This window comes from Acanthopagrus latus, chromosome 11, assembly GCF_904848185.1.
Source record: "Acanthopagrus latus isolate v.2019 chromosome 11, fAcaLat1.1, whole genome shotgun sequence".
Classification (NCBI taxonomy): Eukaryota; Metazoa; Chordata; class Actinopteri; order Spariformes; family Sparidae; genus Acanthopagrus; species Acanthopagrus latus.
The window spans coordinates 21,536,385-21,551,569 of NC_051049.1; the positions used below are offsets into that span (position 1 = coordinate 21,536,385).

General features: G+C 36.9%; 1 protein-coding gene across 1 annotated transcript in view; it reads left to right on the plus strand.

The window, feature by feature from the left end:
* LOC119028203 (A-agglutinin anchorage subunit-like) overlaps positions 1–14,467 on the plus strand; it is a 28,905-nt gene extending 14,438 nt beyond the window's left edge. The window contains exons 7-16 of the mRNA XM_037113885.1: positions 7,978–8,223; positions 8,317–8,427; positions 9,504–9,632; positions 9,752–9,904; positions 10,652–10,798; positions 11,466–11,674; positions 11,762–11,822; positions 11,949–12,069; positions 12,216–12,253; positions 14,214–14,467. Of these exons, the coding sequence (XP_036969780.1) occupies positions 7,978–8,223; positions 8,317–8,427; positions 9,504–9,632; positions 9,752–9,904; positions 10,652–10,798; positions 11,466–11,674; positions 11,762–11,822; positions 11,949–12,069; positions 12,216–12,253; positions 14,214–14,227 (1,229 nt within the window). The 3' untranslated portion in view covers positions 14,228–14,467. The remainder of the gene's footprint in view (positions 1–7,977; positions 8,224–8,316; positions 8,428–9,503; positions 9,633–9,751; positions 9,905–10,651; positions 10,799–11,465; positions 11,675–11,761; positions 11,823–11,948; positions 12,070–12,215; positions 12,254–14,213) is intronic.
* Positions 14,468–15,185: the final 718 nt, after the last annotated feature.

Below are 15,185 nucleotides of genomic sequence, written 5' to 3' on the forward strand. Positions count from 1 at the left end.
ATATATATATATATATATATATATATATATATATATATAAAATCTATATCCTCTCTGGCACTATGCATATGCATTTATATATTAATATGATACACATTTATATAAACATATTATATATTTATTTAATATAAATATCATTATACCACAATTATTCCTGTACACTGTGCGTCTTTTATATCTATATATATCATTTTGAATTGTACACGGACAAAGTTTTACTATGACTTCACAAGACTACACTTTCACATCTTTCATCAGAATATATAAAATAAGAACATTTTAAAATCTTCCTGTTGTTACGTCAGTGTAGATAATGATAAAATAAACAGAGTTAAAAAGCACTGACTGGATTTAAAGGAATAAAAATGTTAAAATTAAAGTTAAATTAAAAAGACAACAACTAATAATTATAAATAAAGTAATACAAATAATACAATAAAAATAGGACTTAAGAAATTATTTCTGGTCATGTTTTCTGTCCCACGAATCTACAAGGTACATTTTCTGTTCTTCAAGACAAACTCATTTCATTTTGTTTAATGAAGAAGAGGTTAGAGAACGCAAAAACTTCTTTGCAGCAAACAGCTGAGGATTTGTTGAAAGCCTGGTCTTGATCTTGTGAAACAACTTGATGAGGCACCGTGCAGTACATGTGAAGAATTCCCTATTTGAGATGCTGATTATTTGTTAACATTAAGACAGATGAGAGTAGATCCCAGCACAGCTGATGAATAGGCAACAGGTAGTTCAGAAAGTACATTTATCTGTACTTGTAAAGTGCTTTATGAGTGAACTTGACATTTTTTAAATTGTTTTTTAACCTCTAACATGTGATTACATGTTCTAGCTGATCCAGTGTAACTGTGTGAGCGTCACTTTAATTTTTCAATCAGCCATCTGTTACATTCAGTACCTGTATTTTTGATTCATTTTAAATCTATCAAAAGGAATTTTCCTTTTAGCGTGATTTTTGCCTCCAAGTAATCGTTGGTGGCGTTACATCCAGCAGACCTACAGAGCAGCTTCGTTCCTCAGGCTGTGAGATGATTTATTCATCCTCAGCACTCTGCCTTAAAACATTTTTACTTTACCCTTACCTTACTTAGAAAAGTTGATTTTTGACTCATTCCTAACTCACCAAATACTGACACGGGTCGGACGCCATCCCAAGAATGTGACTCAAAAATGAACTTTTCTTACATATTGGACCTTTAATAGGTGCACTAGTAGTTTTTGAGAAGATATGAACATTTAGGAAAGACAACATTTACAGTATGAATGAGGTAAAGTAAAAAAAATCATTTGATGTACAGTATTTTCATAACTGAAAGAACAAGCTGTCCTCAGAGGGAATTAAGGTCCCCAGGACGCTGCTTGATGCTAGAAAGGTGGCAACTCAGACGGGTCATAAGTAAGACTTATGAAACTGTGTTGTCCCATGATGACAGTTTGTTTAATCACCTTCTTCAGTCATGAAAATCAATGAAAAACAAATGAATCAACACATTTTCCCCCCAAAAGTATGTAGTGCCCCAGTATTTTTTTAAAGTAAAATGAAAATTGTGATGCAAAAACAATAATTTCTACTAATTGTGAATCATATCAAACAATTCCAACATGATTTGCATATATAGGTCTGTGTGTGTATGTGTGTGTATCACGCAGCACAATTTTATTTCTATGTCTGATCCAACCCTGATAAGTCAGAATCCAACCCAATGACAGACATCAGGTTTAACTCGTCTAATTGATGGTCTCTGTTTGTTTACTTGCTCACACAGAGGCGACATATTCATATTAAAGTGAGGCTGTTTCATAAAGTTCCTTGTAGTACGTTTAACACTCTTTGAGTCTGTAAATGTAACTGTAACTTCAGCAGCATGTTCAACATCTACAGGAAAAAAAACCTTTAAAATCACATTTCAATAATAGACTCATGATTAAAAAGTGTTTTTGCAGGTTACACTGTCACAGCGACCACACTCCTGCGTCAAACTCAACACCACAATCTCTGATAAATATGCCATCGAAATAAATAAAGAGCTGAAGACCGGGAAATATACTGCTCAGCATTCTGTTGAAAACCTCTTCACCGTGACTTTCCTTGATGACATTTGTTGATCGCAGAGGTGAAGAAATACATTGTGACTCTGGTGGAGACACAGCTCTGTTGATGAGTGAATCTGGGGAGTAAATAAATCCTTCTGAAACATTTGTGCAACATTTTTAGGCAAGGAAGACAAACATGCCACTGTGGCCTTGAGTATCTCTGTGAAGACTCACAAGGTTATCGTTACCATTTAATAATATGGATAATGTACGCATCAGCCTGTTTGTCTGTACAAACATTTCCACAATCTACCAACCAGAAGATAAGTCGACCCAGAAGAAGCATGTCTGTGGAAACATCACAACCTAAACTACAACAGAACATTAAACACATAAAATATGTAGTTCAGATACACCATGCGTCAGACTCGGCACAATCATATAACAGTCAGTACTTCCTGCACATATCAGATAATCTGACGTTCAACATCGCGGAAGTTAAACAGAAAAACCACTCAGGAAGCAGAGAGTGTGAACTGTCAATTTCCACTTCATTACTGAACCAAATATGAAGAGGTGGCAAAAGTACACACATTCGTTACTCAAGAAGAAGTACAGATGGCAGTGTAAAAAAGAATCTTGTAAAGTGAAAGTAATATAAGTATAAAAGTAAAAAGTGTCCCTCTGAAGTAGATTTCTACCAGCAATTTCTGTGCAAAGCGAACTGAACAGCACGTCACGTTAATGTAGGATTTCTCAGAGCCGTTCCTAAACGCACCACAAAGATACCGTTTCTAACTGTTGAGTCTCATTTTCAGGACGTCAAATGTTTGGGTTTGGTAAAGCATCTCGAGCAGAAACATGGTAGGAAATCAGAAAAATCCAGGCAGATACACATTAGTGTCGAACATTTTCTCCCCTTTGGATTCTGCCTCCCTCTGTTTCCATCTTAATACATCTTTTGTGATGTTTCTTCGCTCGACTACTCGACTTAACTGTGTGGAACGTTTCTTTAACCTTCACTGAGAGCTTCCGTGACAGACGAGCGGCACACTGGCCACAGCCTCCATCACCGCTATGCACCAGTCGTAGTACATACGCAGCACTCACAGCCCTGTGTACACACACTGAAGTCAATCAGCTGTGTTGAGAGCTGTACTGATACTTCAGTGTACTTGTGGCTCTTTACTTTCTATGAGCACAGCGTAGGTCAGATAGAGAAGCACATTGAAAATAAACTAGAACTGAAATGAGCGACTTAAAAGTGGCCGTCTGACAGTGAGGAGGTTTTAAAAGTGTGTCAACAAGTTTCTCTCATTTGTCTCAATCATTAATAATCAAAAATAACTAAAGGTAAACTGAGCAAATTTGTTATTTCAGAAGAGTGTATCAAACTGGTAGCCCTTCGTATGACTCAGTACCCATGAAGTAGCTCTCAGTTTTAAAAAGGTTGGTGACCCCTGGTTTACTGTGACTTCACAAGACTACACTTTCACACCTTTCGTCAAATTATGAATGAATGTATCCTTTATTTATTCAGGGAAGGTCAACTGAGAGCAAGCTCTATTTTCCAGTGACGCCCTCAGTACAAAATACATGAAAACACGTACACAATCTGGCCATAAATTACAATTACAATCAGACTGCAGAACATTGAGAAATAGGCACTCGAAACTATCTAAAGAAATAAGATGATTTACTTCAAGAGCACGCTGTAAGTCATTCCCTGAAAAGCAGTCTTCCCCAATTCGGTCCTTACATTGGGAATGTTTTAAATCAAGGACTCTTATGAACAACTGTGCAAATTACAAGTTCTAAATGAGATAAAATTGGTGAGATAGTCGGGTAAAACATGCAGCAGGGCCTGGTAGATAAAGATCGCGCAGTGCTTTTCCCTCCTTACAGATAAAGATGGCCATCCAACTTTGTCGTAAAGAACACAGTGATGAGTTCTAAACCCATCACCTGTAATAATACGAAGTACAGAATGATAGACTGCATCAAGGGGCTTCAAAGTTGAGAGAGCAGCATGCATGTAGATGACATCAGCATAATCTAGAACAAGCAAAAGAAAAATGGACTGAACAAGTTGTCTTCTACATTTTAAAGTAAAACATGCTCTGTTACTATAAAAGAATGATCATTTACTTTGTTCAGAATTATGAATTTTTAAAGACAGTTTATCATCTATCAAGATGTAAAAAATAAGAACATTTTAAAATCTTCCTGTTGTTATGATCAGTGTAGATAATGATAAAATAAACAGAGTTAAAAAGCACTGACTGGATTTAACTGAATAAAAATGTGGGGAAGTTAAATTAAAAAGAAAAAAATCAACTATAGCATAAAAATAAAATTTAAGAAATGACTTCTTGTCATGTCTCCCCTCGAACGAGTGTACAAGCTATGTTTTCTGCTCTTCAAGACAAACTCATTTCATTTTGTATAATGAAGAAGAGGTTAGAGAATACAACAAATTCTTTGCAGCAAACAGCTGAGGATTTATTGAAAGCCTGGTCTTGATCTCATGAAACAACTTGATGAGGCACCGTGCAGTACATGTGAAGAATTCCCTAAGTCTGAATGAATTTGAAGTTTTTTAAATTGTTTTTTAACCTTTAAAATGTGTTTACATGTTCTAGCTGATCCAGTGTAACTGTGTGAGCGTCACTTTAACTTTTTTATCAGCCATCTGTTATATTCAGTACCTGTATTTTTGAATCATTTTAAATCTCTAACATCGAATTTTCCTTTTAGCTTGATTTTTACCGCCAAGTAATCGTTGGTGGCGTTACATCCAGCAGACCTACAGAGCAGCTTCTTTCGTCAGGCTGTGAGATGATTTATTCATCCTCAGCACTCTGCCTCTGCCCCTCCCAAGCATCACTATTTGATGAGAATGACATACATAAATGAACTTTTCTTAGGTGTACTTTATAGTTTTGGAGAAGAAATTCAAATTCAGAAAAGGCAACATTTATAGTATGAATGAGGTAAAGTAAAAATGTTCATTTGATGTATAGTATTTTCATAACTGAAAGAACAAGCTGTCCTCAGAGGGAATTAAGGTCCCCAGGACGCTGCTTGATGCTAGAAAGGTGGCTACTCAGACGGGTCATAAGTAAGACTTATAAAACTGTGTTGTCCCATGATGACAGTTTGTTTAATCACCTCCTTCAGGCATGAAAATCAGTGAATCAAGATCTTTCTCTTCAGATTATTTTTTCCCCCAAAAATACGTAGTGCCCCTTTAATTTGGATCCACAGAATTCTTTATTAGCTGTTTTTTTTTAAACATTATCACGATTTCAGTATTTTTTTTTCAAAAGTGATGTCAAAACAATCAATTCTGCTAATTGTGAATCAAATACTGACACATATATATATATATATATATATATATATATATATATATATATATATATATATATATATATATATATATATAAAAGTATCTCGAGCAGCAACATCGTGAGAAAATAAGAAAATCCAGGCAAATATGTATGGTGTGCAGATTGTAAAGTTGATTATTTGTTTACATGAGGACAGATGAGAGTAGAACCCCGACATGGCTGATGAATAGGCAACAGATAGTTCACTGTGATCTCATGTTGCCTGCCAGCGTGTCCAGCATATCCAGTGATACAGAGGTTCAGCAATGTGTCTGCAACAACAGTAACAGTAGCACAGAGTTGCTGCTTCATCAACAGAGTGGCAGTTCACCAGTTCTCCACCATTGTTTTTTCACACAAGCAATTTGATGTTTGGTCGGTCAGGATCTCAATCACAACACATTATAACAGCATCCATATGATTATAAACAGTCAGGGGATACATGTTTAAATTGACACCTGGGGTAACACCTTTAAAAAACACACACAGACGTCGTCATCATCATGACGTGGATCGCCACTCCAATTTAGGAGCTGCAGCACCAGCTCTGGCTTTAAGCTGGAGAAGCTTGGCTCTGTGTGAACAACCAACTGCTGCAGTGATAATGTGGCGTCTCTGTGTGAAAAGGACTAGCGAAAGCTACAGTATTCACCACATTAGAGCCACCACAACAGCACTCGGTAGCTTTTATTTTCTAACATTTAGATTTAAATTTAAATTTAACATTTAGATTTATATTTAACATTTAGATTTAAATTTAAATCTAACATTTAGATTTATATTTAACATTTAGATTTAAATTTGAATTTAACATTTAGATTTATATTCAACATTTAGATTTAACATTTAACATGAGGATTTAGTGACATTTATATTTAGATTTAACATTTATAATTAACATTTAGACTTGACATTCATAATCAACATTTAACATGTAACATTTGGATCTAAATTTAACTTATAGATTTAACATTGACATAATATTTTTACAAGAGCAGTAAATATCACAAAGTTCACAAATACTGCTGTAAATCTGGTCAAAAATAAAATTTGGAAATTCACATTTGTTTTTTAAACATGGTTTGTTGCTAAATGTGGTGAAAAGTTGCTGTTTATTTTAGCATGTACAAAAAGGTGGCATCCAGTGACGCAAAAAAAAGAATAGTCAATAATCTCTTGCAGACACATTTAGAATAAAGTAACAAGCCAGTTTGTTGGTTTTTTTTAACGTAAGGAGTAGAAAGTATATATATTTGTCTTAAAATGTAAAACTAAAACATGATCAGAAAAATAAATATTCAAGTAAACAGCAGACACCTTAAAAATCGACTCAAGAATTTGAATTTGGCTCTTTACTTTCTATGAGCACAGCGTAGGTCAGACAGAGAAGCACATTGAAAATAAACTAGAACTGAAATGAGCGACTTATAAGTGGCCGTCTGACAGTGAGGAGGTTTTAAAAGTGTGTCAACAAGTTTCTCTCATTTGTCTGTCAGGGTCTGTCAGGTCAGAGTCTTTATTAACTGTTGTTTAAAAATCAAATCAACTCTATGAAGAGGCTAAGCTAGGTAGCTGTGGGTGCAGCATTATGACAACTCTGCATCACTGTACTGCACACTGAGACAATCCTGAGAACGTCAGCAACCTTTAGGCGACTTGGATGATGTTTTACTGTCAGGACCTCAGCAATAAGTCCAAGACCAGGAAGAATTTGAACTCAGAGCAGCAGCTGTGAGGTCCAACTGAACACGTGCAGATGAATACCGCATTTCCTCCGCAGACTATAAATCTGCTCTTGCCCGGTGCTGCTGTGTTTTTGTTTTATCTCTTGCTTGAAGACATAAATGAGACTAAGGAGTGACAGGGAGCAACACCAGCTCTGCAACCAGAGGAAACAGAATGTTTGTTGTCTCCAACACTAGCAGGAAATGCAGTGTTTTTTCAAAGTTATTTTGGAAGGCTATTTCAAAGTGTTATAATCATAGATGAATCATTTCCCTTTTCTAATTCTATTTGAATTCATTCTTTAGCCCCACCAGTCTCTCCACCTCCACTGTGTGAGTATCAGTCTTACATCATCATGGACCAACTGAGATTTATTGAAGAAATCTCATCAGGTGATTTATAAAAAAAGAGAGAAAGAGATTTCATTGTTCTGTGGATTTTGTTGGCAGGTTCTTACACTGTTACACCCATCAAGTTTGGCCTCCAGATTGACATCACAAGCTCTCTCCCTGGTCTCTACACCATAAAGATTAATGAAGTGGGGCAACAAGAGACTGGAAAGACATACAACAGTCAAACCTCTTCACGTAACATCACACACCTGAAGCCCTGTACTGAATATGAGCATTATGTGATGTTTAATGATGGCACTGATGGACAAACACCCTGTAGCAGCACTGAACATAAAACAAGGACATCTAGCATGAGTAAGTAAAAATAATTCATACTGTTGAATTGCAACTTACTTTTACTTTAAGAAGTGAACCTGTGTGTGAAACTGACCATCTGTGCATCACTTGTCTATCGCAGGTCAAAGTGACATTAAAGACGTCAGCAACACTTCACCATGCGTCCCTGGATCTGTTTGTTACTGGAGTGAATGGGACATCAGCTCCTCCATGTCAACATCAGATCATACTACAGCTCAGTCGTGCACAAGTGACAGTAAAATATTCTGCATCAAACCTGCTTTCAATGATATTTGCTCAGATTTGACCACAACCTTCACTTCAGGAAACTGTTCTTCCTTCAACCTCACCAAAAACATCCCTGTTGGTATGTAGTGCAGAGTCCTCCTGTATTTCTGCATGTGGTGGAGACATTACTCCATCGTGTTTTAATGTATGTGCTGTTTTCTATCTTCTACAGGTTTCTTAAATCTAAGTGATATAAATTCAACAGTTCAATCTAAACTTCCTGCAGAGATAGACACAACATTACCTTCACAGTGTCATCTCACCACTGATTACACCTGTCAGGGTAAGTGGAGAGACAAGAAGTACAGAGACTTTGTCTGTCACCAACACTATGAATGGATTTACATGAAAATCCTTAAAGAGATATTCCGGTGTAAGTTTAATCCATGTTCTAACACACCTTGACACCGAGTATGACCCCCCTTGAGAGATAAAGTTTGCAGATCGCTAGCTTACGTAGTTTTAGCACAACAACAATAGCCTGCAGCAAATGGATCCAAGTATAAATCGCCATCAAAAAGCCACAAATAATGATCAGTACAGCACCAAACTTCAGCAACATTACAAACAGGGTCCCAGCACATATTTCGAGGCATCAAACATTTGATATCGTTACCAGCTTTGTCGGAAAAGATAAACAAATCTCACCACCCGAGAAGCCTCCTTGTTGTGGAGAAGCCCTGCGAGTTGATTACCGAGTACAGTAGAGTTCTGCAGCTCAGTGAATACCATTACTGCGGAACTCTACTGTACTCGGTAATCGACTCACAGGGCTTCCCCACAACGAGCCTGCAGCTGGAGAGGTGAGATTTGTTTATCTTTTCCAACAAAGCTGGCAACAATATCAAATGTTTGATGCCTTGAAATATGTGCTGGGACCCTGTTTGTAATGTTGCTGAAGTTTGGTGCTGTTCTGATCATTATTTGTGGCTTTTTGAATGTGATTTATACTTGGACCCATTTACAGCAGTGTATTGTTGTTGTGCGGTCATTTCTGAGGATGCTAAAACTACGTAAGCTAGTGGTCCGCAAACGTTATCTCTCGAGGGGGGGTCGTACTCAGTGTCATGGTGTGTTAGACTATGGATTTAATTTACACCGGACTATCCCTTTAAAAGCAGTATGCACCGTGAGATCACTCTGTAAAAAAAAGACAAAAACAACAGATATGATGATAAAAATCAGTTGTATTTAAAATCTTTTGGGGTAAGAGGAAGTCGAGTTGTTGTGATTGTGAACAGGTAATTTATTTATTTGCTGTCCACATCTGAATCTAATCTGACTCCAAAGTGTAACTGCTCACAGGCGCTGTGTGGAAGCAGTTGATGAAGAAATGTTGTAATTCTTGTTTCTCCTCAGAAAATGGACAAATCAAGGAACTGTCTGAGCTGGAGCCCTTCACAGACTACAGCTGTATCGGCCACATTAAGGACATGAACGACGACACCATAATAAACACAACTGATATCCCCGTCAGGATTAACTGTGGTATGTTGAGATTCACTTCACCTCAGTGTGATGAGAAGAACAATCAGCTTGTATCCAAAGACATCTGTGGACAAAACACCAGATACTCAGTGTTACAGGTTTATAATGTGTCCTAACAGATCTTCAAATAATCAACATGGAGACAAGTGTAACCAGCACTTCCATCCATATGAGCTGGACCACGACCAGTGCCAACTGTCATGAAGTTCTTCCAACACTTCCAAAGCTTTCTTATGACTGCAGCTGCTCACCTGCTCACAACAAACCTAAGTGTAAGTACGATTATTCGACTAACTTTATAATTATTTCATTGACTTCAGAGGAGTCAGTGGGGCGGCTGTAGCTCAGTGAGTAGAGCTGGTGGACTAGTGATCAGAAGGTTGCTGGTTTGAATCCCAGCTCCCCTGGGGCAGAACTGAGCTGCATGTCGAAGTATCCTTAAGCAAGATACTGAACCCCAAAATTGCTCCTGATGTGCAGTTGGCACCTTGTGTAAGACAGCCTCTGCCATCAGTAAGGGTCCTGTGATGAGCTGGTGACTCATCTAGGGTGTACCCTGGCCTTAGCCCATAGTTAACTGGATTTGGCCTCAGTAACCCCTGCAACCCTCACAGAGAAAGTGCTCCATGCTTTAGTGTCCTGAGTGACAGCGGAAGAACCTGCAGCAGCATGACAGCACATGAAATGAGAGAGATTAATATCTTTTTTTCTATATGAAGGAACAAGGTCATAAAAACTTACTTACTGCTAAAAGTTGCTGCACAGTTAAAGATGAGCTGGTTGTTCAGCAGAAACACGTCTGATTATATTTAGTTTTCACTCAGTTATCTCAGTTTTCACATGTTGATCGATTGATTGATAGTCAATTGACTGACTGACTGACTGTTTTATTGACTCCATTTTCTAGTCACTTAATAGGTAACTTGACTGACAAAACAGTCTGCTGTATGTTTTCTTAATTGTTTGTGTCATTTTTATTCAATCAAACAATAAACAATAATAATAAAACTGTGTTACAGTGATTGTTTTCAAAGATCCACGAGGAGGAACATCTGATATTAAAGGACTGGAACCATGGACAGACTACATCTGTAGAGTCCAACCCAAATACAACAACAGCCTCGAGGGAACATCAGCTGTAGTTAAACCGAAAACTGGTCCTGGAAGTAAGTGTGAAAATATTTTGGAGGAGATTACAACACATGTCTCATACAAACAGACTATCCTGATTGTTAATTCATTCATCCATTGTGCTTCACATAGTGTTGAAGTTTTTACTTTTGTTACTGTTTGTTTGTCCAACGTGCTGCAGTACAGAAAGTCTTGTGTCTTCAGAGAGTCACTCAGAGTATTACAATGTTTTTCAGGGTTAAACTGTAATCAGTTACAATGAACATTGTTTGTGACAAATAGTGACACTTTACCACTTTAAACTATTAACTTTATAAGGGAATAAAAAAATATTATTTCAGTTAATTCTTTTAATGATGTTAAACATTTTATTGTATTCACTCATCATTTAAAGGTGTTATTTGTATGAAAAGTAGATTTTTGGGTCTCATTCCCAGAGCATCAGGAGTGAGAGTCAAAAGTCCACTTTCCTAACAAATAGCACCTAGTTTTAAGAACACAGAATAAAAACTTTAAGGGATAATACAAATTTTCTAATATTTTTTGTTTTGCATTTGAGTTCAAACTGAATATTTGTGCAAAATTAATTATTTTGTTTCCTTTGCACATTTAGTATTTGTGTCATTACTGACAACCAGCACAACCGACCTGGCAAAACACTAAAGAGTAATTATGCTTCTGTTTAAATTTTTTCTCTTACAGTACCAGATGCTGTTTCTTACCTGTCGCTGAATCCAGAGTATAATGCAGCATCCTGTGGTCATACAGGACGTTTTAATGGACCTGAGGGGAAATTCATTGCTCGTCTTTATGTTAGTGATGACCCTCCGAAGCTGTTTAAAAACGAAACAAAAGACCAATGTTATTTTCTATTCAGTGATCTACAGTATTCTACCCCCTACAGAGTGGAGGTTTGTATAATCCAAATTTTTGGAGATACAAACTCATCTGTCTTCATATGCTCCAACTGCTGATAACCAGAGTTTCTCTCTCTCCAGGTGACTGCTTTTAATGGAGAATATGAGAGCAGCCCCGTCATACGGGCTGATGACACAATCTGTATGTGCACTTTCATTTCACGTTTTGATCCGACTTATAGTGCACACATTGATTTATGTAAATTGTGTTTTAAATAGAACCACCACCACTTTTTTTTATTCTTTTCTTTTAACCATCATTTTACAGACATGAGAAACAAAAGTTTCTTTATTGCTCGACTCAGCTTCATCACCATTGGCATCATCATCATGATCACATTTGCGGTCGACTACCCGTCCTCTGTTCTGAAGCGCAGAAAGTCCAGAGAGTAAAGATCATTTGAATCTAATCTCCTGCTCCAGTTTGACTATCAGATTGTTTTGAGCTTATTTCACAGAAATTGGTTTTAAATTCCTGTACATCATCATCATTTTGTGTTGCCAAGCTGTATTCACTTCACTTTTTTCTCCACAGTGATGTGACTGTAGATGTGAGGCTTCAATCAACAGCAGGTAAGAAAACTTAACTTTTTACTTTTTCTTTTCTACAACCGCGGCTTCAAATATGTATATTTATGCTGGTAGGTTATTAGATTACCTTATCAATTAAGATTACAATTAAAGTACTTCCCACTTTACAATGACTGCAGTGCTAAAACCTTTGAATGGTGATACAAAATTATTTTCATTATAACTGTATTTCCTTTCAAAATTCTTTTCATTGAATTTTCCCTGAATGCATGTTTATAACAGCAGTCAGGGACACTAAGGATTTAATCCAATATAGTGTTAATTTTGACAGCAAATTCTGAACTCAAATGGCTTTATTGGCATGAGGTAACACTGTACATATTGCCAAAGCAAGGGTTTGGAAATAAAAATAATAACAATAAAGGAAAACAATATCTACAATAAATTACTTATAATCTATACTGTTGGTAATACTGTAACTATGATTGACTCAATCAGTCACAATCAATTAATCTCAGTCAATAAGTAATAAGTAACAACAATGAATCAATCAGTTTGTGTCAACTGAAAATGTCATCTCTCTCTCTCCCGCCCTCTCGCTCGTTTGTCTGTAAAACAAAGAAAAAATTGGGGGTGAGGGTTCCAGTTGCGCATTAAATTAATCGTCCTCAGCCAGGGTATAGTTTTTAGTGGGTCAGCCAGAGGTTAATCACTCTAACTGAAGCCCATTTAATTACTTCACAAATTCAATAAAGTCATCCCATCCCATGTCTTATGAAAGTTCTGAAGGGCACCATTAACAGTATACCTGATCTTTTCTAATTTGAGATTACACATTATACACATTATGAGATGTGTGTGGTTGGATGAAGCAGCATTCTTCCAGTTTAGTAAAATCAACTGCTGCGCTAGTAAGGAGGAGAATGCTAAAGTCTTGCGCTGACAGGAAGTCATAGATATGTTTTCTGAGGTTACACCAAAAATGGTCATAAGGGGGCAGGGAGTAACAGGTTTTTAAAATATTTTAGAGAATAAATCAAAGAGAGGACCAGAATCAGTCTAATTCAGGACAACCCCAGAACATATGAAATAAAGTCGTAGGAAGCATTTTGCATCTGTCACACAGGGGGTCAGTGTGTGGGTAAATTTTTGTCAGTGCAGTCTCAAAATAATGTAGGCGGTGCAAAACTTTGAACTGGATAAGACTGTGACATGCACATATAGATGAGTGTGCACAATCCAGGGCTGCATCCCAAATGTCATCCAAGATGTCAAAACCAAGCTCCTCTTCCTAGTGCATGCTGAGAGCAACCTAGCATGCTCTTGGCAAAACAGAGGAGTGGCTAAAGGGGGGGAATAAGGGGTTGTAAGAGAGCCGGGAGAACTCTGCAGGCCAAGAGAGCAGAAAGGGAGTACGGATGGCAAAGGGAGGCCTCGGTATTGACCCATGCTGGACAGTTTACACTGTCAGAAGATAAAAGCCATAAAGACACGTTGGTCAAGTTCGACGCCCAGTTGTACAGTTGGAAATCAGGGGCAGAAAGGCCCCCAAGTCGCTTAGATCTCTCAAGGAACACTTTACATATGCATGCATGTTTACCTCCCCAGATAAAGTCAGAAATTAGTCATTGTAAAGTTTTAAAGAATGAGCAAGTAATAAAAATAGGGAGACACTGAAATAAAGAGACATTTGGGGAGGATGTTCATCTTTACTGAATTAAGTTTGCCAATCAAAGAATGAGGAAGGACTGCCTATTGTGCAAAGTCAGCTTTACACTGCTCAAGGAGAGGAGCAAAATTAGCCTGAAATAATTTTGAGTATGTCCGAGTGATAGTCACACCAAGATATTTAAATAAGTCCTTTAAGACATGAAAGCAGGCGGGAGGCGAGAGAACAATAGGAAAAGGTCAAATGTGCTGCCGCAATATAGTCCAATGTACACTCTTAACAGCTAACGCCAAGTGGGTCTTTATAACCATATGTCCGTTTTGTTTGTTGTAGTTTATGAAGAATGAATGAAGAATGAATGAATTAATGAAGAGCCTCCTGGTTTGAGATCATGAAGAGGTTCGCTGATGAAAACGGGCCTGATGGAGCTGCCTGCCCTCCCATCACTGAATCTTTCTGCTAAATGTTCAGTGTATTATAGGTTCTACTGCCATTTTATGCTTTTAATAACATTTCTGCTATTGTGTTGTAGTTGTTATTAACTATTATGTTTACCCATTTTAAAATTCTTCTATTAATATCTATCTATCTATCTATCTATCTATCTATCTATCTATCTATCTATCTATCTATCTATCTATCTATCTATCTATCTATCTATACCTGCTGTTTCTGTCATTTTAGGGTTAGGGGTTAGATAGATAGATAGATAGATAGAGAGAGAGAGAGAGAGAGAGAGTTTTCACCCATGACTCATGTTAATTACAGTCTAATTTCCAAGTACATACCAGACAATAGTATTGCCAAAAACTATATTCATGTAAATGTCACTCTATCTGCTGATGGAAATTCATTTGGAGTCTAGATTAATCAAGTGCCAAGCATCTCTTCTCTCTGAGATGACTGTTTTTGTACATGATCTCTGTATGTGTGTGTTTTTAAGCTTAAAGTGTGGTTAAGCAGTTATGTGTCATCATTGTTAGCAGGTATTAGCAGGACAAGACTGCATCAGTAACAGAACATTTTTTTCATTTTTTTCTTTACACAAAAATTCTTACACATTGCACCTTTAAGTTTAGGTATATATTTTAGCTTATCTCATCTATAGTTTGCTATTCATAAACAATTCATTACTCATGTATTCAAAGCTAATGTGTATGTTTAGAAATTAATAAATTATAATATAAGAAATAAAATAGTTTTGTATGTTTTTATTTTGTCAATATGTTAAAATATATGTTAAACATTATTTATTATAGGCAGTTCATGTTTTGTTTTTCCCCCCCTAGTGGCAAGGAGGCCCTC